At 61.2% G+C, this 22,378-nt stretch overlaps 3 protein-coding genes across 3 annotated transcripts; all 3 read right to left on the bottom strand.

Moving 5' to 3' along the window:
* Window positions 1-992: 992 nt before the first annotated feature.
* SEMA3G (semaphorin 3G) lies at window positions 993-12,990 on the bottom strand. Its single transcript, XM_053989117.1, has 16 exons — window positions 12,903-12,990; window positions 9,327-9,487; window positions 8,177-8,239; window positions 6,537-6,656; window positions 5,834-5,924; window positions 5,632-5,748; window positions 5,239-5,381; window positions 5,046-5,160; window positions 4,894-4,963; window positions 4,568-4,712; window positions 4,077-4,308; window positions 3,871-3,962; window positions 3,572-3,613; window positions 3,177-3,402; window positions 2,746-2,885; window positions 993-2,654 (listed from the first exon to the last, which is right to left on the bottom strand). Exons 1-16 carry the CDS (start codon window positions 12,988-12,990, stop codon window positions 2,190-2,192), a joined length of 2,310 nt encoding a protein of 769 aa, XP_053845092.1. The 3' UTR covers window positions 993-2,189.
* Window positions 12,991-14,394: 1,404 nt separating this feature from the next.
* On the bottom strand, window positions 14,395-20,486 carry ACY1 (aminoacylase 1). Its single transcript, XM_053989118.1, is given in 16 exon segments — window positions 14,395-14,966; window positions 15,096-15,156; window positions 15,433-15,512; window positions 15,607-15,675; window positions 15,758-15,902; window positions 16,090-16,139; window positions 16,241-16,314; window positions 16,424-16,480; window positions 16,696-16,785; window positions 17,033-17,109; window positions 17,294-17,388; window positions 17,496-17,600; window positions 18,144-18,208; window positions 18,805-18,949; window positions 20,220-20,348; window positions 20,350-20,486. Coding segments are annotated over 16 exon segments (1,536 nt in total). The 5' UTR covers window positions 20,479-20,486; the 3' UTR covers window positions 14,395-14,801.
* Window positions 20,467-22,246, bottom strand: ABHD14A (abhydrolase domain containing 14A). The gene is made up of 4 exons (XM_053989119.1): window positions 21,857-22,246; window positions 21,611-21,726; window positions 21,092-21,327; window positions 20,467-20,835 (listed from the first exon to the last, which is right to left on the bottom strand). The coding sequence occupies exons 1-4, from the start codon at window positions 22,069-22,071 to the stop codon at window positions 20,653-20,655; spliced, it is 750 nt and encodes a 249-aa protein (XP_053845094.1). The 5' UTR covers window positions 22,072-22,246; the 3' UTR covers window positions 20,467-20,652.
* Window positions 22,247-22,378: the final 132 nt, after the last annotated feature.

Below are 22,378 nucleotides of genomic sequence, written 5' to 3'. Positions count from 1 at the left end.
CCGGCCCGGCCCCAGCGCTCCCCTCACGGCACTCTGCCCCGGGACAGCGCCAAGCCCAGGCAGAGTCGCTCCCCCCGCAGAGACCGCGGGGCAGGGTGCCGGATCTGCCCGGGGCGCTGTCTCCTTCCGCCCCCAGGTGCATGAGGTGTGTTCATGGTTGCTCAGCCCCTGGAAGTTTCTAGGGACGCAGGTTGCCTCAGTTGGCTGGTGATCACCAGAGACAAGGCTGGAAGCCTGCAGAATGCTGCGTGCAGCCCTGGCAAAACCTCTCCTGCTGCAGCCTTAGTGGTAAATCTACCCAGGAGGACCAGGTTCAGCCACCCCAGAGATTTACTGGGAGCAGGGACAAAATCCCCCCAAATGGGGGTGACTATTTAGGCGACTGTTTGCTTCTGGTCTCTCTTCCTGCTCAATTTGAAGCATTACTGGCCCTGGTGCCACCTCCAGCCTGTCACAGTTCACCTCAAGGCCAGGTCCCAAACGCAGCAGAGCCCTCAGGCCCCCCCTTGCTGCCTCCCCCACCATGGGCAGCCCAGCCCCTGCTCTGTGGGGCACAGGGGTCACTCGGGGCAGAAGGCACTGCAGAGCTGGTTAATCCAGGCCCTGAGGAATCAGGCTCTTGTCTCATTTCTGACTTTTCACCCAGCTCCCTCCTTGTCTCTGCTTGTTGGCTGTTGTTCACCTGTGCCCCCCAGGCCTGCAATTACCCTGATCCACGTGCTTGGCTCCTGTCTGGCCCCATAAATCAGCGCTACCCGCACCACTCCCCTCCCTGCAGAAAACATCCCAGCCTGCAAGCCCTACCACAGCTTTCCCATCCCAGGAGACACATGGAGTTTGCAGGAGAGGTGGGACAGGAGAAGAGGGCCAGGACCCCCAGCCCGTCTCTGTGGGATGGGGCAGTGCTGCTGAGGGACTTTGCTCCCGGGGAGCCGCTGCTGCAGCACAAACACACACAGGGAGGAGAGATGATATCACGACCTGGCTTTGTGTGAGCTATTTAGGGCCTTTTAATTATTATTATTATTATTTTTATTATTTTTCTTTCCCGTTCCTCCAGCCCTGAACAATGCCCGTCCCGGCGGGGCCGCAGTTCACACCATTGTGTGGGGCTGCTGTGCCTCAGGAAGGGGCAGATCCTTATCACCCCAGGCTGACCATGAGTGAGCTCATGTCGGGTGAGGAAAGCAAGGAACACCTTGATGGCAGCCTGGACGTGCCCTCCGTGCACCTACCCCCAGCCCCTGTGTTTGGGGGAGGCCCTGGGTGCTGGTTTAGCTCCGCCAGACAGCAGGAGCCCACCCAACCCAGCCGTGTCCCACCCAGCCCTGCAGGGCCACCAACCGGCAGAAACCACCCCAGGTGTGGTGCAGCCCCCCAAACTCTGCTGGGGCTGCCTTCTGCCTGCCCCTGCTCCCACCTGGGCACAGTGGCAGCGGTGGCATTAGTGCCTCTCCCAGTGTTTACCCAGGAACAGGTCTAACCTGCCTGCAGCCGTTTGCTTTTCTCCCCAACCCTGTCCAGCCCTAAAACTGTAGCTGTGGGGCAGAGGGGAAGTGGGCAGCTGCACCCAGGAACAGCTGGCACAGCTGAGTGTGTCCCAGTGCCAAGGGAAGGTAGGAAGGAGCCCTGTCCCCCAGGATACACCCTGGGTGGCACAGCATAGCTCCAGCTCCCCAGGCACAGCAGGTGACAGAGCTCCTCCTGCACACAGAGGCTTTTGGGGATGATGCTGGCTTTCCCCTGTACGAGCAGGCATCATCTTCCCCAGGCTCTGTGCTGATGTGGAAAGAGCCTGGAGCTATCAGCCGCTCCCCACGGCACCACACACAACCCCAGTATTCACGGAGGGATCCAGGCAGCATCTGGGTGAGAGCATGGCCTGGGTGGCACCATGCCACTGTGCCCCAGCCCACCCAGGGACTACGGCCCCCACCTGCTACATCACCTGCAGGAGCAAGGGGGGGCCAATGTGTCCCACCTCACTGCGTGTCACACCTCACTGCCTGTTAGTGAGGTGACCCTGCAGCCACTGAGGATGACAGGGACCGGCCCATCCATTCCAGCTAGAGGGACCAGGCTGGCAGCACTGCAAGCCACCCACCAGGTCAAGAGGCCCCCGGGACCACCAGCAGCACAGGGAGCTGGTACCTGCCCACAGCTGCCCCTCGTCCGTTACCCTGCCCTCTCTACGTGGCCGGTGCTTGCCGAGGCACACGGTTCCTCTCGCTGTGGGCTTTGGCTGTCCGTCCCTTCTTGGCCACATCCACACCAGCCAGGACCAGCTTGGCCTGGGCCAGTTTGCTCTTGCGGTGGTGAGGCCGGCTGCTGCACCAGAGGCGGGCGCAGTACTCCTCCACCCGCCGCGGGTTTGGGGAGCTGATGAGGTGCATGATGTCCTTGAACCAGGTTTTGGGAGCCTGTGGCGCCAGCTGGGGCTCAGGGCAGAGCAGGTGAGGGAGCTCGTCCCCTCGCCCCCGGGGGAAGGTGTGTGCCAGCTGCTCGCTGGCGATCACCTGCAGGGCAGTCTTGGCCACGGTCTGGGTGAAGCCGTGCTCCAGCGTTTTGCAGTAGTAGATGCCGGCATCGTGCCGGTGCAGCTTGCGGAAAAGCAGCCCGTGCTCCGTCTGCAGGATCCGCTCGTCCGTCTTCACCTGTGGGCCACCGTGGGTTTGGGAGGGTCCAAGTCTGGCCCGGTGTCCCTCCCATGTCCCCACAACGGGAGCAGGTGCAGGGGAGCCTCACCTCGTCCCGCTGCTCGTCGGGGGGCCTCTGGACAAACCACTGCACGCTGGCCTGCGGGGACCGGGGCACGCACTCCAGGAAGGTGCTGTTGTCCTCTGCCCCATAAAGCACCTTCTCCTTAACGCTCTCAAAATCATCCACTAGGGCAAAGACAGGCACGGGCTCGCAGGGAGGGCAGAGCCAGGTTTCCACCTGCCCAGGTGTCAGCCCCCCTTGGCCACTGTGTGCCTTCATCCCCTTCTCTCCCAGTGGCCAGACCCAGCCCCAGCAGCACCCACCTTCTCTTGGGGCATGCCCTGGTCTATGAGTTGGGCAGATGAGAGTGCCCACGTGGGTGCCCACAAGCCCCTCTGTGTGCTAGGGCTGTGCATGTCAGGCCATCTTGGGGCACTTGGAGGAGCCCCTCAGCCCTGGGGCCCCCAGTCTCTCACCGGTCAGGTTCTGGTCCAGACACTGGTGTGCAGGGTTGCCGTGGTGGGCGTCCTGGCGGCGATGGCGGCGCTTGCCAGAGGGCTGGTAGTGGGTGCAGGCAGTGCCATCCCAGGCACAGTAGGGATCCCTGGCCAGGCAGCACTCGGCACAAGCAGTGCCATAGGACTCACACTGGTGCAGCCGTACCTGGGCCACCCCTAGGCTGGAGCCCACGTAGAGCATTTGCTGGGGGAACAGCACCAAGGGGTGATGTTGGCAACCCCCATGGGCTTGACACCTGGGGGCCCAGCCAGGACACCCCAGGGCATGCATCACATGGCTTTAGGAGGCTTGTGACCACAGCTGGACACCTGCCCGGTCCCCAGCCCCGTGGCTGAGCCATGTCTGTACTCACACGCTTGACAGAGATCTCCATCTGGGTGATGGGCACAGGCATCTGTAGGGGAGGGGAGTGGACATGAGGCTGGCATAATCCTCTCAGTCAGCCTGGCTCATTCAGAGCCACCAGGGCTTGGTGGAGCATCAGGCATGTTTTGGGAAGGGTGAAAATACCCCCAGCCAGCCTCTGCCCTCACAACCCTGAGACCTTCCAGTGACCAACAAAGTGACAGCCGTGACCCTCCATCCCCACGTGTCCCCAGCCTGAGCCCACTCCACTGCCCTCTCCCTTGCAAGTGGGGCAGTAAACGTCACCTTAAAAACCTGCAGCTCCTCCAGGATGACTTCTTCAGTCATGTCTGAGCTTGTTTTCTGCATGACCACCACCTTCAACACCGAGCCAACATCTGGGGGCCAAGGAGAATGGAGATGTGAGCACCCTGCATCTCACAGCCCAGGGAGGTGCCCACTGGGACCCCCAGCTCTGTGGTTCCTCCCTCCATTCTGCTCCTCCTGCTCACCTGTGCCGAGGAAGAGGATGTCTTGCTGCCCATCCTCGGCCTCCACCCTGTCCACCACGAGCTGGCGCAGCCGGTGGGGCAGATCAGTCTTCACAAGGAGGGGCCGGCGGTGCCGGGGGTACACGGGCTTGTACATGAGGGGGTGAGCACGGGCAAAGTGCAGCACCTCGTCAGGGAAGTCCTTGGTGGTGCCGTACTGCCGCCGGGGCTGGTTGGTAGTCTTGCTGGGACACTGCAGGGACAAGAGGGGACCAGCTCAGCCCAGCCACCCCAGCACCCATCACTCCTTCGCCCTTCATCGCCCCTCAGAGCTGTTTTGGGTCCTTCTCTGCCTTCCAGTTTGGCATCCATCTTTTCCACTCCTTTGGCAGACTTTGGTAAAGCACCAGCTGACCTCTCCAGCAGGTGAGAAGAGGGAGGATGGCTCCATCACCACCCCAGAAGAGCAGCTGGAGGAGCGGAGCGGACCTGGAGCCCCAGGAGTCACTCACCACACCCGGCCGCGGGTAGGGCACCCTGCCCTCGTAGGCACCCCACTGGTGATGGGGGCTCTCTCGGTGGGCAAAGGGCCCATTGAAGACCTCCCGGATGTCGGCCATGCGGTACACACAGACAGCAGAACCCTGGAAAACGTGGCTGCAAGGGGACAGAGAGTGGGTTAAGCAGAGTCATGCTTGGCACTGCTGGCAGTAGGGGCATCAACATCCCCAAAAGACCAGGGTAGCAGCCAGCAACCCTTGGTGACAGTGACAGTGACAGGGCAGGTCATGGGCAGCTGCAGCTGGATGTCCCCAGAGGCTGGAGCTGGACCACCCACCTGACAGTGCTGAAAAGGGCATAGATCTCTGGGCTCTTCCTATCCTTCGTCCTCAGCAAAAATACATCCTCTAGAAATGAAAGCATGGGTTTTTTCCTGAAATCCAACTAAGTGACTAGCCCCAGTGAGATACAGCTCCATGTACACCTTACCCAGCTCATCAAAGTAGGTGTCGATGCCACCGGGGCCAGGGACTGAGCACACCAGCCGAGCCTTGTTGAAGGTACTCCACTTGTTGACCAGCACCCTCTGGCCACCAGCATCATTCTGCAGGGACAGGGAGTATCAGGGCCACGCTGTGACTTGGTGCATCCCTGTCACCCACAGTCCCCACCAGTATCTTACCACGCAGACACGCCCCACACGGCTGACAATGGCGTGCTCCTTGCTGTCTGCCTCCACCACCTTCTCCGTGAAGAAGAAATAGGCTTTGTCATTGTCCCGGTCATCGTTGTCTGGGATCAAGTGGGCTGCCACAAATTTGGGATCTAGAAGCAAGAGCTGGTCATGTCAGGTGGGGAGAGAGGGCACAGCCAGCACCTCCAGACCCCAGTCCATGCTGGGGCTGGATGCCAGCCAGGATCACCCCCAGACCGTGCTGCCCTGGTGCCTTTTTCTGCTCTTAGCTGGCATGGGGGATGCTGGACCATGGCCACAGATGCTCTGGCCACCACAAGGTTTGTGGTCCCTGGCATTAGCCCTGCTGGGGGAAATGGAGGAGCAGAGGGAAGCTGTTACCATGGAGTAAGCGCTGGTCCACCTCTGTGCGCAGGGCGGAGCGGGTCCCCATGCTGCGGAAAACACCGGGATCGCGTCCCAGGAAATCTGCCGTGAGACCGGCGTACAGCTCCCCACCTGCAAAAACACCCAGCTGGCTGGCACAGGGACCATCCCTGGGACACACCCCAGAGGCTCCCACATCCTGAGGAAGACAACCCACCGATGACGGTGCTGGCAAAAGCACGGCTGGGCTCGTGTGGGCACCTGCCCCGGCCGGTCTCCACGCTGGCAGGGTCCAGGCTGAAGGTGTGCTGGGGAGGGGAGCAGGCAGGTGAGCCCTGGGCTGTGCCCAGCCATGCAGGGGCCAGCTCTGGTCCCTGCCCAACTTGCACCTCACTCAGTGCACCCAAAGGACCATCTGGAAGCAGGATCCACACTTTTTGAAGCAAGACTGATCCCATGAGGGTGCACGGCAGCTGAAGGGGATCCACCAGCCCCATTGCTTGCCCGCCTGCCTGGTCATCGTGGTACAGACAAGGCTCCTGCTGCCCAAACAGGGCCAGGCTGTGGGAAAGGCTCTGAGGGGTGTCCAGCCATTCCACCCCAGCCAACTTGATTTATGAGCAATGAGCTGAGAGGAGAAAATGCCACCCCTGCCTCAGCCCCTGGCAGAACACCAGCCCCTGGGGACATGTCTGTAAAGGGGATCCCAAGGCAGACAGGCGGGAAAGCTGGACAGGGGGTAGCAGAAGAACAAAGGGACAACAGGGAGCTGGTTCCTGACATTCCCCCCCACCAGTATTCAGGTTAGAGCAAACTGCACATCCAGTGTCCCCATGCAGTCTCAAGCAAGGCCCCTCAGGAGAGAGGCAGGCAATGGGGATCTACATTCCAGGGGTGTCCTGCTGGGGATGCTGCCCTACCTCGCCACGGTGCCCCACGTAGATGAAGGTGCACATGGGGTGGAAGGCGCCTGTTCCGCAGGCCAGCAAGTGTGTCCGGTTGTAGGGATGCAGCACACGGATGTAGTTGGCACAGTCAGTCTGGGGGGACAGCAGGGGAGAGGAAGGGTCACCGGGTATTGGTGCTTTGCCCACCCCAGCTCCCCGCCTCTGCCTGGGACCCCGCAACAGTGGGTAAGCCCCAGCCCTGGTTCCCTGGGCTACCCCCTGGCCTCCCTGCCTCCAGCCTGGTGCCAGGGATGTGGGGTGGCAGCTTATGCCCACTGACAGGGCTTGTATGGACTTCATCTGGGTGGACCCTAGTCCATTGCAAAACAACAGGGCTTTTTACTGGTCCTCCTGCTGCCAAAAACATCCCAGGGGAACCACATAGGATCCAGCTGCCACCTGGGCATCTCCTGCCCACAGGCACCTGTGCACTCACCCTGTGGCACAGTCCACGCTGGCCAGGGGAGCAACGTCACCTGCCCTGCAAGCTGCAAACCCCACCCCAAACCCCTGGCGCCCAGGACGTGACCAGATGCAGGGACATCCTTCCCTGTCATGTTCCTGCTTACGCCAGGGATGAAACAAAAGGAGGAAACAGTGGAGACAGAGACAGAGACCCACAGGCATCCTGGGCTGCCTCCAGAACAGCCCTGGTCGCTGCTGTCTGGAATTGTCCCCTTCTCTGAGGGACGGCAGCAATGACATTCCCAGGGCTGGAGACCTGCCACCTCTGACTTTGTGCATTCTCTCCTGGCAGTTCCCATTGGAAAAGGGCTCCCGTCCTTCTCCACCATTAGCTTGGCAGCTCCCCCTGGCCAGCGCCAGCCCTGCCTGCCCTCCATTGTCCCCTCCACAGCGGGATGCGAGGCCCCTCATCTGCTGGGAACACCGCTGCCGAGCCGCCCCGGGGGTTCCCAGCCTCCTGCTGTTTATTTTCCCTTTGCAAAGAGCCTCTAAAATAGCAAGTGAAAAAAAAAATATATGTTTAAGAAAAATAAAAAGTTGAGCCTGCCCTGGCTTGGATCTGTCGGTGAGAGCTGGTAAAATAAACACAGAGAGCAGAACAGGGACTCCTGGGAGCAATTTGTCTGGGCCAGGGGAGCCTTGGGGACTTTCTCCCCGCCACAGTCCTGTTTCATATCGGGGCAGGGGGATGCAGAGAGGGGTAAGGTTTAGGGAACAAGGTCACCAAACCTGAGCCAGTTACAGATTTCCCACCATCGGGGATAGCCAGGATGGGCCAGGCAGAGTTGCTGGGGTCGGGAGCAGAGCATGGGGGCTTTGGTCCCTCCAAGCTCTGGTCCCAGAGCCCAGCTATCCCTGCCTGCTCGTGCAGCCACATTGGGACATACTGGCCACCACTGTGGCCACAGAGCAGAGCAACTAAGACAGGATTTCCAGAGCCTGGAGCAAGCCTCTTGCGTGGTCAGGACTGGCCACAGATTCCCTGCCTCAGTTTCCTTCTTGCACCAGGATTAACTGGCCCCTGAGCCTCAGGGCCATCCCTGGCAGGTGACATGGCACAGCCCCAACACGGGGGGAGCCATCTGGCACAAGGGGACCCATCTGGCACCCCCCAGCTCACAGCAGAGCACACATGGGGAGAGACTCACCCCTGGGTCTTTTCCCTTCTGAAAACACTCCTCCGTCTGCCCAGGGCGGGGCGGCCAATAGATCTGGAACACAAAGGGTCTGTTGGAGCAGGGAGGGGGGACAGCAGGGACCCAGCCATGCAAATCCACATCCCCAGCCTGCCAATGGCAAGCAGATGGAGAGAGGGGCAGAGAGAGGGACAGAGAGAGGGACCACAGCTCCCTGGAGCCCACCCAGCCCAGGACTCCCACCCTACAACCCCGAGCAGGACCTTCCTCCAGGGGAGATGCATCCTAGCAGTCACAGCCCACAGCTGGGCTGATTTGGGTGGTCGTGCTGGGAATGGCTGGAGCTGGCCTGGAAGGGGATGGGCTTGTGGGTGGCCGGGGGAAAGGGTGCCCAGGGGACAGCAGGAGTGATAGAGTCCATGTCCCCCACAGCCTTTAGCAGCTCTTGGACCGAGGGCAGCTTGGGTACACAAGCCCTTGACCCCACTGCAGTGACCCAGCTCGCTGAGGGGCACTTCATTTCCTCCTCCTCTTTCTTCAGCTAGAAACAGCCCAGAGCCGTGTTTGAAAAACAAAAAGTCAAAGTGGAGAGGGTGAAAGAGGAGGGGAGCCACCACCCAGCACCATCATTCTTGTCCATCACCTCTCCCACCAAGGAACCAGGAGAGATTTGGGGCACTGCCAGATGAACCCATTGCCAGGGTTCACCCTAGCAATGGGTTCATCTGGCAATGCAGATCCATCATCTTGCAGTGATGGATCCCTTTAGCTCCTTACCTCTGCAGGCTTTCAGCTGAATATTTGGCCTATGAAGGGGTGCCCAGCTAGGGATGGGCATCATTCGATCTCCCAATGGCAGTTTTTTAGAAGAGTGGGGTCCAAAACAATGCTCAGTACCCAGGAATCACTGATGAGCTGCACCACCAGTCTCCTAGGCTGATGATCATGACTAATTGCCAGCTAATTTCCCTCCAGCCACCACAGCCAGCCTGCCCTTGCCAGGCACTACAAGTTTACGGAATAATTTCAAGGTACTTCAGATGAGGCCATCCCCAGGGCAGATTTTGTTTCAGAGTGATTTTGCCCAGTTGGGCACCGGCAGGTCCGCAGGGGGCCAGGGTGCAGACAGACACCCCAGGATGCCCAGCAGCCCCCAGCTCACCTCCTTGGCGTCTGCACTGGCCCCATCCAGGAGCAGGGAGTAGAGCACATCCTTCCCCCCGATGAAGAGCCGGTCACGATACTCATCCAGGTAGAGGGAGCGGAAGCCCAGGAAGCCGCGGTGACCGAAGAAGAGGATGGAGCGGTTGGTGCCTAAAAGCTCTGCCAGGAAGAGATGAAAGCATCAGCAGAAGCCATCCCAGCCCCAAGGGTTCCTCTGAGCTGCTGCTTCTGAGTATCATGGAGTTGTCTTGGAGTCAGCAGAGCTGCTCACAGCCACTCCAGACTGCAGCATGTCTCCATCCTTCCTGGAGGCATGGACATCCCAACCTCAACCTGGCTGGAGTTCTGTTGTCTCTGCCAGCCAAGGACAAAGCTGCAGAGCCAACAATCAGCAGCAGGGTCCCAGAAAAGGTTGCCACCCCCAGGCAAGGTTTGGCTGAACCACCCCAGACTCCTACTGTGGCTGTGCCACAGCAAGCTGGGCTGTGCCATCAGCCCCAGGCTGGGCTCACACAGAGCTGGGATGGTGGTGAGACCGGACACGGGGTGGGCAGAAAGCAGGTCCTGTCCCTGCTGGGTGCCAGCCAAGGACACAATAGCAGGCACCCAGCCAGTGCCACGGGGAAACTGCCACACAAAGCCCACTGCTGCCACTGCCACCAGAACTCACTGGCAGGAAGGCTTCCTCCATGGCACAGACAAGGCACGTGGGGAAAGGCACCAGCATGGGGGTATCCCAGGGATGGACAGGCTGCATCCCTGGGATGGACATCACATCCCAAACAACAGGGTCTGACAGTCAAAGCCCCCAGAGCAAGTCCAAGCCTGAATCTTGTGCAATGCCAAGGGGACCCTCACAGTGGAGACGACACAGGGGCAGTGGCTCGACTGGTTTCCAGTGGAAAATTACTTTCAGGGTCATCAAGCCGGCACAGTGGTGCCCACAGAGCTGCCACAGCTGCCAGAGGGAGAGGGCCAGAGGGAATGGCTCAGCTTCACAGGGCTCTGAGAACCCATCCCGACCCCAGGCCAAGCCATTGTGCCTGCCAGACAGAGGAGGAGGAGGACAAAGCGCCATTGATGAGCACAGCTCTGTACCCAAACACCCTCCAGCCCGGAAGACTGCCAGCCACTGCTGCTGACCCCAGGGAAAAACCCAGCCCAAGCATCTCCCACATATGTCCCCAGAAGAGGGGAGGTGGTGCTGGGAGAAATCCAGTGGGGACGCTGGGCTACCAAGTCCTGCTGTTGCTGCGGGGACATTTGTCACTTCCAGCAAGGAGGTGGCCAGCGACATAATGACCCATTCTGGGAAATGCCTCTTCTAGGCCCTGTGAGGGAGGCAAGGTCCATCCCCAGCAGGGACAACAGACACCTTCACCCCACCACACACCCTATCCCTGCTCAAGGACAGTCCCAGTACCCTAATTGGTGATGCCAGTGGCACGGGGGATACAACCCCAGCGGCTCCATCCCCATCGGAAAGACGCCTTTGTGCAAGCAGAGCTGGCTCCAGGCAGCAGTGGTCCCTCCACCCAGTCTGGCACCCTCCTCCCTGTGTCCTCCCAGCATCAGGTCCTCCCATATTGCCAGGTCCAGCCCAGGAAAACGCTGTCGTCTCCTTCTATTCTTGCCCAGCAATAATATTTTCCCAACTCAAAACAACACTGGCAAAGTCGGCAGGCTCCTTTTATTGTTTCAGGCAAGGCTTCCCCTTCTCCCCCAGACCTGGCGAATTCTTCCTGCGCCTCGGGTTACACTGGCTCAGGGCGCCTTCCTCTCCAACTCCCCAGGGAACAGCCCTTTGCCATGCCCCATCCATCCCTGGGACACCTTTACCCCAGGGTGGGGGTCCCTCAGGAGCCACCCCCTAAGTGGGGGTCCCTCAGGAGGCACAGCAAAGAGCACAGGGCAATGCTTCTGGTCCTCACAACAGCAAAATGCTCTTTCCCCTCTCACATGAGCCACCTCTGGAAGTCGAAACAAAAGGAAAAGAGTGGCTTGAAGTGTGAGGGAGAGCTGGGTACATGGCCACCATTGCACCCACAGCACAACGCCTGTCCCTGTTACCTTACAAAGTCACCTCACAGCCAGAGCCAGCAGCCATGCAGAGCCCAGGTCGAGGAGCTCTGCACAAACAGCTTCAGCTCACCATGGTTTTAATTTCAGAGACTCTAATGTCTTTAATTGAAATTTTCTTTTTTTTTTTTTTTTCTTCCCCCAGGGAGAAGGCGGTGGCAGAATTTTTTTCATGAGAAATTTCAGTTGCTGTTTCCAATTTGGAAGACGAATGGAATAATCAGCTTAAAAAAAAAAAGAAAAGAAAAAAAAAAGCTTCCAAAGGTGGTTCACTCCCCGTGGGAGGCTGAGTAGCTTCCACCCCACCCCAGGCAGCTCCTCGCACCTGGGAAACGGCCCTGCACGGCTGGACTTTGTGCTGGAGTGGATCAGACACTGAGCCAGACACTGAGCCCCACGATTCACCCCTGCTGAGACCCCACATCTCCTCACCCTGCTGCCAAGGCCAACCTGAGGACACCGGATCGCATCACGGGGCAGAACCATGAGCCATCCCGGGCTCCCAGGATGAGGGGATGGGGGGCACTGTGTGCCTCAGTTTCCCGTTCAGCAGTGAGGCAGCCCCTGGGGTCACCTGCTGTGCCCCAGGACAGAGCAAAGGACGCAGCCAAACCCGGGAACCCCCAGCCCAGGCAGCAGAGGAGCAGACTCTCCCTGGCACTGCAGCTCCCGGGGCTCTGGAAGTGCTGGGCTTCCCAGGTCTTTCCCCCTTCTGGGAAGGAAGGGGGAAGATATACATTATGCAATTTATTTTATGTTGAATTTTTTAGAGCAGGTTCATTGCTGTGAGGCCGGGAGGAGATTGGGGCGCCCCAGGCTCTGTCAAGTTTGGCTGGAGCAGCCCATGCATTAGGTTGGCAGAGTGGGGGATGCGGCGAGCCAGAGCAGGATCACAGGGAGAGTTTTAATTAAAACCAAGCACTGCCCCCGCAGCCCCCGAGGGGCCCCGGCACCCCAGCACCCGCACCCCAGCACGACGGGGCTCGGAGGGTGCAGCCCGGGGACCCCCCCACCCAGCCGAGGGCAGGATGCTGAGCACCCACCACGCCGGGGGACCACCCCCGACCGCAGCACCCACCCGGCACACGAGCCAAAGAGTGCCGGGGCCAGAACACCGCCGTGCCTCAGTTTCCCTGCACGCCGCGTGGGAGACGATGCCCCATGGGAAGCGGCGGGGCTGGCGCGGAGCCCGGCGGCACATCCCTATCCCCGTCACCCGGATCCTCTCTTCCTCCTCCTTCTCCTCGGGGGGCCCCTACGTCCCGCGTGGGGAGCGGAGGGTGCCGGGCAGCCACTCACCGAAACCCCAGCCCAGCCCGAGCCCCCGGCACAATCTGCCCACCAACCGCACCAAAACAACCGCACTTGGGTGCAGCGCTCGCATCTGAGGCTCCCCAAGTCGCCACCCGGTCCCCGGAGGGGGGACCCTGAGGACACCCCTCGGTGGACAGCCCCCCTTCCCCGTCCCGCAGCAGGTGCCCCCGGCCCGGCTCACCGCGGTAGGACAGGCGGAGCCGGGGCAGGCTGTGCCCCGCCGCCCAGAGCCAGCACAGCGACAGCGACACTGCCACCGCTGCCCGCATCCCGCCGCCGCGCCCTCGGCCGTCGGTGGCACCGAGCTTTTATGGGGCCGACATCCGACCGCCCCCGGCCCGCCCCGACCCGCCCCGGCCCGGCCCCGCCATACCCCATCCCTGAGCGGCGGGGATGCGCGGAGGGACGGCCCCATCTCCCGGGGGCACCCTGAGAACTCCGCACAACCCAAAATGTCCCCTGCCAGCAAAGCTTTAGACCTGACTGCAGTCCCCTTCCCCTGAAGTGACCCTCCGAGCACCTCTGGCTCATCCCTGAGGACGGGGAGCAAGGGAGGGAAGCTCTGGTAGGAGCTAGGAGAGGGCGGACAGACCTGCCTCCCGAGAAGGATGCCCAGCATGGTGTGATCTCCAAGCATCAGCAAGCACACAGCTGTCAGGTCCCATCTCAGTGCCAGGCAAGCTGGGGACAGCAGGCCAGCTGGGGAAGGGGACTGAGTAGGGTTGAGGGGGGCATAGGATGCCACAGGTAGCCCTGGCACACCAACAGGGCAGGGGAAGCACCGCTGTCTGCCTACAAAGGTGCCAACACCCTGGGCAAGGATCCTGGCCAGCAAGGACCCCACCGTACCCACACCACTCCCATGCCATCCTCCCCCAGGGCTGCCAGGTCACGGAATGTGATTGTATGAGACCTCAGAGAATCCACACCGACTTCCCCTGGGAGCCTCATCACACAGCAAGCATGTCCTCCATCCAAAAATGTTAGACCTGCCCCTGCAGTGGATGGAGGGGAAGGAACGGAGGAGCTGGTGGCTTCTCCCTCAGTGCTCCATCACCACCAGCCTCATCGCTTCTCCCAGCCTGGCACAGGGCACCTTCATTATCCCCAGCCCCCCAAGGGTTCCAGCAGCTTTCTTAATTAAAACAGAGGTCAGGAGGCTGGAGGCCCCTGTCTAACCCGAGTCCTTTTGTAATGGAGCAGCTGTGGAAGTCTCCCTGAACAGTGTAAAACCACCCCAATTCGCTCAGCAGGCCCTTGGTTTCCCCAAGAAGCCGCATGGCTGGGACAGATCCCACACCCTGGGGCACTGGGAGCCACACAGGGCTGGGAAAAAGCAAGGAGGAGGTGCAGCCGATGGCAGCTCTGGCAGGTGAGCAGAGGTGCCTGCCCAGACCTGCACGCTGCCTGCCCTGACCAGAGGGTCTGCGGAAGCAGCAGAAGCTCTGGAGGGAAGGAGGGAGGGAGGGAGCAGGATGAACCCCAGTGCCAGGCCCCCGAGGCTGATCGGGAGCAGAGGCCCTCAGCCTGCCCGGGCAGGATCCTGCCTGCACTGCTGTAATGCAGGCAATGAGCCCAGGGGAGGAGATGCATCCCAGAAATCCGCAGTGCCTGGGTGAGACCCCGTGGGTAGCACCATCATGGACAGACAGACAGACTGCCCCACTCCAGGCTGTGCTTACCAAGGAGATTTATTGATAGGGAGAGTGGGCAGCACTGGCCCCAGCTCCCCCAGCAAGCGGGCAGGGAGGCAGGGCAAGGCATGGGGAGGCAGACTGGGGCACTGGCCAGCCGCTTACCACCCAGCCAGTGCAGCCAGAGACGGCACAGGGAGAAGGGGAGGCACTGACAACACCAGGAAAGACTGGAGGCACCTGGGCATGAGGCTCTACTGGCACCTGACCAAAGGGGACACAACCCTGTGGGTGTCACCATCAGGCCAGCCCTGAACATAGCCAACGTGGCATGATGCCATCCACGTCCCCAGCACCGTAGCAGGTATTTGCTGTGCCTAGCCCCTGCCCCTCTTTTTAAAGCCTTGGGTCTCTCTGCTTGGCACTCCCTGCCCCTTGCCAGGCACTCAGCCCTCAGTGGGCAGTGGGGACACTGAGGCCAGGGCAGTCAGGAGACGGGCGTAGATCTCAATGCCCCGCAGGAAGACTTGCTCGTTCAGGAACTCGTTGTGGTCATGGAGCAGCACCGGGGTGCGGTTCATGGGTGAAAAACCAATGGCAGGGTGTCCTGCCTGGAGATGGGGAGACACAGAGTGAGGTCAGAGCACCACATGCCCCTTTTCACCTGGACACAGCTCCTGCTTGGGGCTGCAGGTCTCACCCTAGGTGAGGGACCTGTGGCAGGCTGGCATCACACTCACCGCTCGGATGTAGCGGCTGTCGGTGGCAGCTGGGAAGATCTCGAGCTTGAGCTGCAGCTTCCTATCAAGAGAGACCTGTGTCAGCATGGACACAGGGCCAGCCGAGTCCCCTGTCCTACTCACACCCCATGGGCAAAGAGACTGTGCCAGGACATCCCTCAGCCCTGCAGGACACTCAATCCCATCCCTTTTGGAGGGCAACAGGGACATGCTTTGGCAAATTACAGGGCTCCCCATCCCAGCCCCTGACGTGACCTCATGACCCCCCAGGGACCACCTGGCTTCAACCAGAGGATGTCCCTTCCAGGGTCCTACCCTTCCTAGGGACACTACTTACATGTCCCTACAGACCCCACTGAAGGCCTTCCACCACGGGTCCGACTCCTCAGTGGAGGTGATGTGTTGGTCCATGCATTTCTGACAAGAGGGAGAAGGCAGATGAAGGGGAGAGGGGATGGCATTTGGCAGGAGAGGGACAGGCACAATGTGCCAGGCGGCTGAGATCCCTCACCTGATGGAACTCACAGGTGACACCTTCCCCAGCATCGCGGCACCATGCGGTCACCTGCTCCTCGAAGGCCTGGGGCAGAGACCAGAGGAGGGGTGTGAGCAGGTCACCCTCATCCCAGACCTCTCCTGGGTGGCGCTGGCATGGTGCCCACCTTCAGGTCCACGGTGGGTGGGATGCGGATGTCAAAGCTGGCAGCCATCTCGGAGGGCACCACGTTGAAGGAGACACCCCCCTCCAGCATGGTCATGTTGAGAGAAGTGACATCCCCTAGGGTCAGGCTTGAGTCGGACTTGAGCCTTGGGGGATGCAAGGGACAGTCACTATCTGCCATCTGGGGAGAAGTGCTTCCCTAGCATGCCATCACCCAAAATGGGGAAACTGAGGCACAGAGCAGCAGCACCAGATCACAGCTTGGCTTGGGATCCCAAAGGCCCCCTTCATGGACTGAACTAAGCCACTGCCATCCTGCTGTCCATCTCCTACCTCTGCTTCTCGCTCTCCCTGAAGGCCAGGAAGGAGTTGATGACTTTGTGCTGGGGAGGGAAGGGCAGCAGGTGAGGACCAGCCCCATGGGCAGGGGCCTGGCAGCACAGGGCAGGCGTGGGGGGTGCAAAGGGGGTACCCCCTCTCTTACCATCTTCTCAGCCGCCGTGTTGCTGATGAAGCGGGACCCATGCCCAGGGCTACCCATGCACTTCACCTTTATCCCTGCAGCAGTAGGTGTAGAGGGAAGGGTTGAGCAGAAAGCCTGGGATATCATCAGTGCCCCAGCACCCAGGAGAGCCAAGGACAGGGCAGTGGACACACAGATACTCACACCATGGGCTCCTCTCACCATAGAAGACACTGAAGGTGTCAGATGGGCTGGCCAGGCCTGTGGTGGGCACAGACAGAGGGTCAGTGGGACATGGAGGTACCATGATGTGCCCCCTCTGCTCTGTCCTAGCAGCATTTTCCTCCAGACTGGCACTCCCCACTGCCCAGGGGAAGGATCCCCCAAGGGGGTCCCTGGAAACATGTGGGAAGCTGGTGCCTGGGGAGTGATGCCAAGAGGAGAAACGTCCTGGTGCCAGCCCTACCAATACTCACCCTCATCCATGGCAAAGCCCACGTTGAGTGCTTTAAACTCAGGGCACTTCACGAACATCTCCATGCCCTTGTGTCCGCCCACCTCCTCATCTGTGGGGGAGAGCCTGGCATGGAGGAAGGAACTGGAGCATCCCCCAGCCCACCACCTCTAGTCCTCCTTCCATGCCAGCCTGGATGCCATCAGCACACCTGATGTCCTTGGACATGGAAACCTCTCCGGCCTTGAGCTAGGGGAGGTCAAAACTGGGGGAGCCTGGCTGCCATGGGAGACTCCACAGCATCACCCAGCTGCCAGCCCCTTCTGTACCTCCTGAGAGGGGACAGCCTGGGGACTCACCAGGCACAAAGGTGAGGTGGATGGTGCGGGCAAAAGACTTCCCTTCTGTCTTCAGCCTCCGGATGGCCTCAAGGTACCTTGCAAGGGAAGGTAGTGTACGGTCATTGTGGCGGAGAGGGGCCCGTGTGCTCTGAGCCACCTCAGGGCAGAGGTGGCACCTCTGGCCCCAGGGACCCTGGGGATAGTGGCATTCTGTCCTGCATCACTCAGAGACACCACCAGCACCATGCTCACCCAGCAGGTGCAGAGCCCTCCACTCACTGGATGGAGACGCACTTCATATCCTGGGCACCCCGGGCATAGATATTGCCTTGTGAGTCTTTAACTGCCTCGAAGGGTGGGTAGGTCCAGTGCTCCTGCAAGGAAGAGCATCCACAATGGCAGAAGGGCACAGAAGGCACCAGCTCCCATCCACCCCATCCTCCTCTCCATGCCCTTCCCACCCCTTGCTCTGCTCCAGCACCTCGAAGACAGGCACAACGTCAGTGTGGGAGTTGAGAAGGATGGAGCGCAGGTGGGGGTTCGTGCCCTGCCAGGTCAGGACCAGCACCACACGGCCCTGGCACACCTGTGGGACAAAGGCAGAATGTCACCAGGGTCCAGCACGGGGACAGAAAGGCTTGGACCAGCAAGCTGGAGCCAAAAAGCAACAGTAGGAAAAAGTTTCTGGATGCCATCCCTTTCTCCAGTGGGAGAGGCCAGGTAGCAGGAGCAGGCCTGCCTGAACCCCCACAGCCAGACAGAGCCCGGCTGCAGGTGCCAAACCTGGCTGAAAATTCAGAGGAGGGAAGACAAGCCCAGCATCTTCCCCTGGTGCCTGGGAGTCTCCCAGGACAGCCGGTGCCCAGCAGGAAGGATGGCCCCAGCCAACGTGACGCTGCCAGGTCCCCTGCTAATCATAGCACAGGCAGCTGCAAAGGTCAGCAGGGAGCAGCCGAACACTGGCTTAAGGAAGGGCTCAGGTCAGCAGAGGATTACAGGCAGAGGGGATTCACTCCTGTCTAGCTCTGGGTGCAGGCAGAGGAACATCTTGGTCACTAAGGACCCAAGCACAGGTGGCCAGATGGATGGATGGGTGGACAGACTAAAGGCTGCTTCTTGGCTTGCTCACCTCCACTTTTTGGCAGGCCAAGCCCAGGTCGGTGCCGACACGTTCCAGAAACTGGACAGCTGCATCTGGGGAAGAGTAGGGATGCCCACGGTTACACTGGGGTCTTTCATTGCAAACCCCCAGGGACCCCAAGGCTCTGCGGGGTTCCCAGACCAACGAAAGAGGTGACAAAAGAGGACAGGTGCTGCAGGTCCTGGACACAAGAAGCGGCCATGAACAGGGACAGGAGCAGCTCATCACCAACCCTTTGGGGTGAGGACTTGGGAAATACGAAAAAAATAAAAACTTAATGAGGGTGAGTTCAGGGGGAATGTTTCTCCAGAGGAGTTTAGGGAGCTTCTCACCAAAAAATGTACTTTAGTGGAAAGACATAAATGTTAACAGAAGGAGATCTACACAGAAGGAGATCACCCATCCCAGGGCAGCACGGAAAGGGGAGCAAGGGGCTAGAAGAAGCAAACAGTAGCTCTGAGGGCACTTGAGACATCCCTGCCCCAGCCAAAGACACCAGCAGAGATAAGGCACAAAGGAGTTTGCTCCTTAACACCACGATCAAAACAGCCCCATTACAGCACTTGGGCACCTGAGTCCAAAGATTGGAGCTGCAAAACTGCACTACCCAGTCCCCACATGGCTCCCCATCCTGTCCCCCCATCCTCACCATAGTCAGGTTTAGGGTGGACAGTGTCAATCCTCAGGTACTCCCGAAAGAGCGTGACCGAGGGGTTCTCTGAGGCACCTGTGCTCTTCCCAGGCTTCCCAGGTGCCATGTCTGGGACCAGGGCTGCAAAGCTCTGGGGAAAGAGCTGCAAGATGGTTAATCACCCACCAGCCCCTCCAAAGTCCGCCTGCATGTTTGGTCGTCACAGAAACCGAAGGGAGATGGGGCAAAGGTCTCCCCCATGCAACTCCTGGGACTCTGCCACTATTGGAGAAATCCCCCCACTTGGGTACAGGGCAGGATGGGGTGCGCCCCCAACACTGGCCTGTCATTCTTCCCCCAAAACACATCTTCCTGCCCCAAACACAGTGACAGGACAGGTGATGATGCCCAGGCAAGGGGTGAAATCCAGGGAAGGGCTAGCTGGGAGGAAAGGGGGGCAACTAGGTGAGGGAGTATGAAGAAGAGTAAAGGGGAAGAAGGGTATGCTGGGGAGGGAGACATGGTAGTTGGGATTATCCAGGGGTTAGAGGCTTGTGGGAATGCTGGGGGATGCAGGCAGGGAAGGCAGGATGCTGGTGTAAGGGGGTGCAGGTAGGGAAATGGGGCTACTGCCTGGCTAGGGGGTGCAGGAGAGCTGCAAGGAAAGGCTCTGGGGCTGCAGGGAAATGGGGATGGTGAAGGGGGATTGAGTGTTAAAGAGAATAGAGGTACTGGGGGGCCACATTACAGCGACAGGCTACTGTGGGAGCTGTTTGAGGGAAGCTGGGTGGCTGGAGGAGCAGGAGGATGTGGGGTGCTTAGGGGCATATGGGGGTTCAGCAGGAGGGGTGAAGGGGGGTATGGAAGCAGGGGGTGCAGAGACGCTATGAGGGGTGCAGTGGGACTGTGGTTAGGGGTGCAGGGGTATGGTGGCTGGGGGTGCAAAGGGGCACAGGTGGGGTACAGGGGTACCATGGCTGGGGTGCAGGCAGGGGGCACAGTGGGGTGCAGAGGTACTGCAGCTGGGATGCAGGGACACCATGGTTAGAGTTGTAGGAAGCGCAGGGAGCACGGGTAGGGCTGCAGGGGTACTGCGGCCAGGGGGGTATGGGGTGAAGCAGAGGGCAGGCAGGACACCATGGTTAGGGGTGCAGCAGCTGCGTTACTGGGGTGCAGGCGAAGCATGGGCAGAAGGGCAGAGGGGTGCTGGATAGAGTGGTTAGGAGCGCAGGGGGTGCAAGACACCACGGCTAGGGACGCAGAACAGTGCGCCAAGGGAGTGCAGGGCAGTAGAGGAAGGGTGCAAGGGCGGGGGGTGCAAGGTACCTTGGCCCGGGCTTAAGGGGGGCGAAGGCACCGGGGCACCCACCCGCGGGGTGCCGGGCGCTGCTGCCCGGCCCCGCTGCTCGGCCCCCCGCCGCCCCCGGCCCTACCTCAGCGCTGCCGCCGCCGGCGCTTCCCTCCCGCCCGGCCCCGCTCCGCCCGCTCCGCTCCGCTCCGCTCCGCCCCGCCGGCAGCAGCGGGCAGGAGGCGGGCAGGGGCGGGCAGGGGCGGGCAGGGGCGGAGCGGGGCGCGCAGGAGGGGCAGGGTGCACGCAAGGGGCACAGGGCGCCCTCCTGGCCCCGCACTAGCGGCAGAGAGGTGAAGGAGCCCCGCGGCGCTTGGGGACACACGCAGAAACCAGAGCAGCATCGGTTTATTGGCCTCGTGACAGACGACACCCTGTCCTGCCAGCAAGGGACACCTCCAGTCCCACCCCCCACCATCCTGGGGATACCCCAGGAGGGAGCAGCATCCCTCATGCCAGCCGTCTGCGTCTCTAGTCCCTCGGACGCCCCAGCCCTTCTGCTTGGCAGGGAGGAGTGCTCACTTCAGCTGGCGCAGGAAGCCCAGCAGGGCCCGGTGGAAGTCCTCTGGCTTGTCCAGGTAGCAGGCATGGCCAGCACCGGACAGCACGGCCACACGGTGCTTAGGGAGGTGCTGGAGGTTCTGCAGGGCCTGGGGAGCCAGGCCAGTGTCACGGTCACCATACAGGATCAAGGTGGGTGTCTTGGTAAGGGGAGAGAGAAAACAAGAGCAGCTGTCAGAGGGGTAAATGGCCACCGCACTCCCCCTGGGCTGTGCCCACCTCCATCCATCACCACGGGGGGCTGCAAAGCTGAGGGGAGGCAGGTGCCAGCACCCCCATGAGCTGGGTCCCCCTCACTCACCCCAAAATAGTGCCACCCTCCACCTCACCCTGCAGCCAGCTGGCCCACAAGGCTTGCCAATACCCAGGACAACCCCCAAGAGCCCAAAAACCCACCTGGACTCCCCGGTACTGCTCAGCAGTGTAGTCCTTGGTGCCCACAGGTGCGATGGGCACAAAGCCGGCCAGCCGGTCCCCGTGCGCCATGAGGAAGGGCAGGGCAAAGCGGCCGCTCATGGAGGGGCTGATGAGAACAGGCCTCTGCATGCCCAGCTGCTGGAGGACGTGGTCCAGGAAAGCCCTCCGGCCCTGTGCTGTCAGCGCCATCTCCACTGGGGGTGAATCCCCGTAGCCTGGTATGGGGGAGAGGGCATGGGGTGGTCAGGGGGTATTGTGCAGCCTGCAATGGTCTCTCCTCACCAGGGTTCAATGGCTTGGCAAAAAATGGACGTTTGATCAAGCCCCGGGGTTGTACAGTCACAGCCATCAGTGCCCCAGGACACAGACAAATCCCAGGCACGCTGCCTCAGGGATCACCAGCAGACCTCCCTAAAGAGATCCAGAGCCCAGCAGTGACTAAGGCAAGGGACTGGAGCTGCCCAAAGAGATCAGCTAAACACAGTGCCGTGGTCCTACCGGGCAGATCTATTGCAACCACACGGTAGCCTTCTCCAGCAAGCAGCGCCAGCGTGCCCAAGGCCTCCCACGTCTTGGAGGTGAACACCTGGCCGTGCAGGAACAGGACATCAGGCCTGCGTGCGGGAAGACAGGCGGGAAGGGGTTCGGGAAGGCTGCCATGCCTGCAGCGTCCAGCGGCCACGGGGGCTGGTGAAGACCGGCCCCAGGGCCTGCCACCCCCCACCTGCCGGCGGGCTGACCCACCTCCCGGGGCCGACAGCTGCTGCGGGAACCTCCCTGTAGAACACGGGGGGCTCTCCCGCAGCCATCCCCGTCCGCACGGTGCCGTTGGCCGCCCGCCAACCCCGCTTTCCCTCGTCAGGCCGTGAGCGCCGGGCGGCCGGGAGCAAGAGGTACAGGAGGAAAGTGAGGAGCGCCCCGAGGAGCAGCAGCCCCAGGCGGCTGCGGGCAAGCAGCATCTCCCGTCCCGCTGGAGAAGGAGAGCGGCAGCGCGGGGCTGCGGGACCCGAGCCCCGCTGCTGCGGGGAAACAGGTCCCGGTCCCCGCTGCTCTGCTCAGCTCCGGCCCAGCCCGAGCCCCCGCCCGCCTCTGGCGGCCCCGCTCGGCCCCGGCCCCGCTCGGGCCCGGCCCGCCGCGCACGGCGCCGCTCTGCCCTCGGGCCCCGCCTGGCGGCAGCCCGCGACACTACAGCCCCGAGGGACAGAACGGCCGGGGCCCGTAGCGGAGCCCCGGCTCGGGCGATCGGCTAGGACTCGGCCGAGCTCG

This window comes from Vidua macroura, chromosome 13 (assembly GCF_024509145.1).
Source record: "Vidua macroura isolate BioBank_ID:100142 chromosome 13, ASM2450914v1, whole genome shotgun sequence".
Classification (NCBI taxonomy): domain Eukaryota; kingdom Metazoa; phylum Chordata; class Aves; order Passeriformes; family Viduidae; genus Vidua; species Vidua macroura.
This window is presented reverse-complemented; position numbering and strand designations above follow the sequence as displayed.

What these genes read in the sequence shown, in the direction of transcription:
- SEMA3G (XM_053989117.1), bottom strand. Translation starts at nt 12,990, where the DNA reads ATGCGGGCAGCGGTGGCAGTGTCGCTGTCGCTGTGCTGGCTCTGGGCG. An exon ending in CCAGTGCAGACGCCAAGGAG is followed by an intron (nt 8,240 to 9,326) that starts GTGAGCTGGGGG and finishes TTTGTGTTCCAG; the next exon opens with ATCTATTGGCCGCCCCGCCC. An exon ending in GGACCAGCGCTTACTCCATG is followed by an intron (nt 5,382 to 5,631) that starts GTAACAGCTTCC and finishes TCTTGCTTCTAG; the next exon opens with ATCCCAAATTTGTGGCAGCC.
- ABHD14A (XM_053989119.1), bottom strand. Translation starts at nt 22,071, where the DNA reads ATGCTGCTTGCCCGCAGCCGCCTGGGGCTGCTGCTCCTCGGGGCGCTC. An exon ending in GCAGCTGTCGGCCCCGGGAG is followed by an intron (nt 21,727 to 21,856) that starts GTGGGTCAGCCC and finishes TCCCGCACGCAG; the next exon opens with GCCTGATGTCCTGTTCCTGC. An exon ending in GGTTGCAATAGATCTGCCCG is followed by an intron (nt 21,328 to 21,610) that starts GTAGGACCACGG and finishes CCCCCATACCAG; the next exon opens with GCTACGGGGATTCACCCCCA.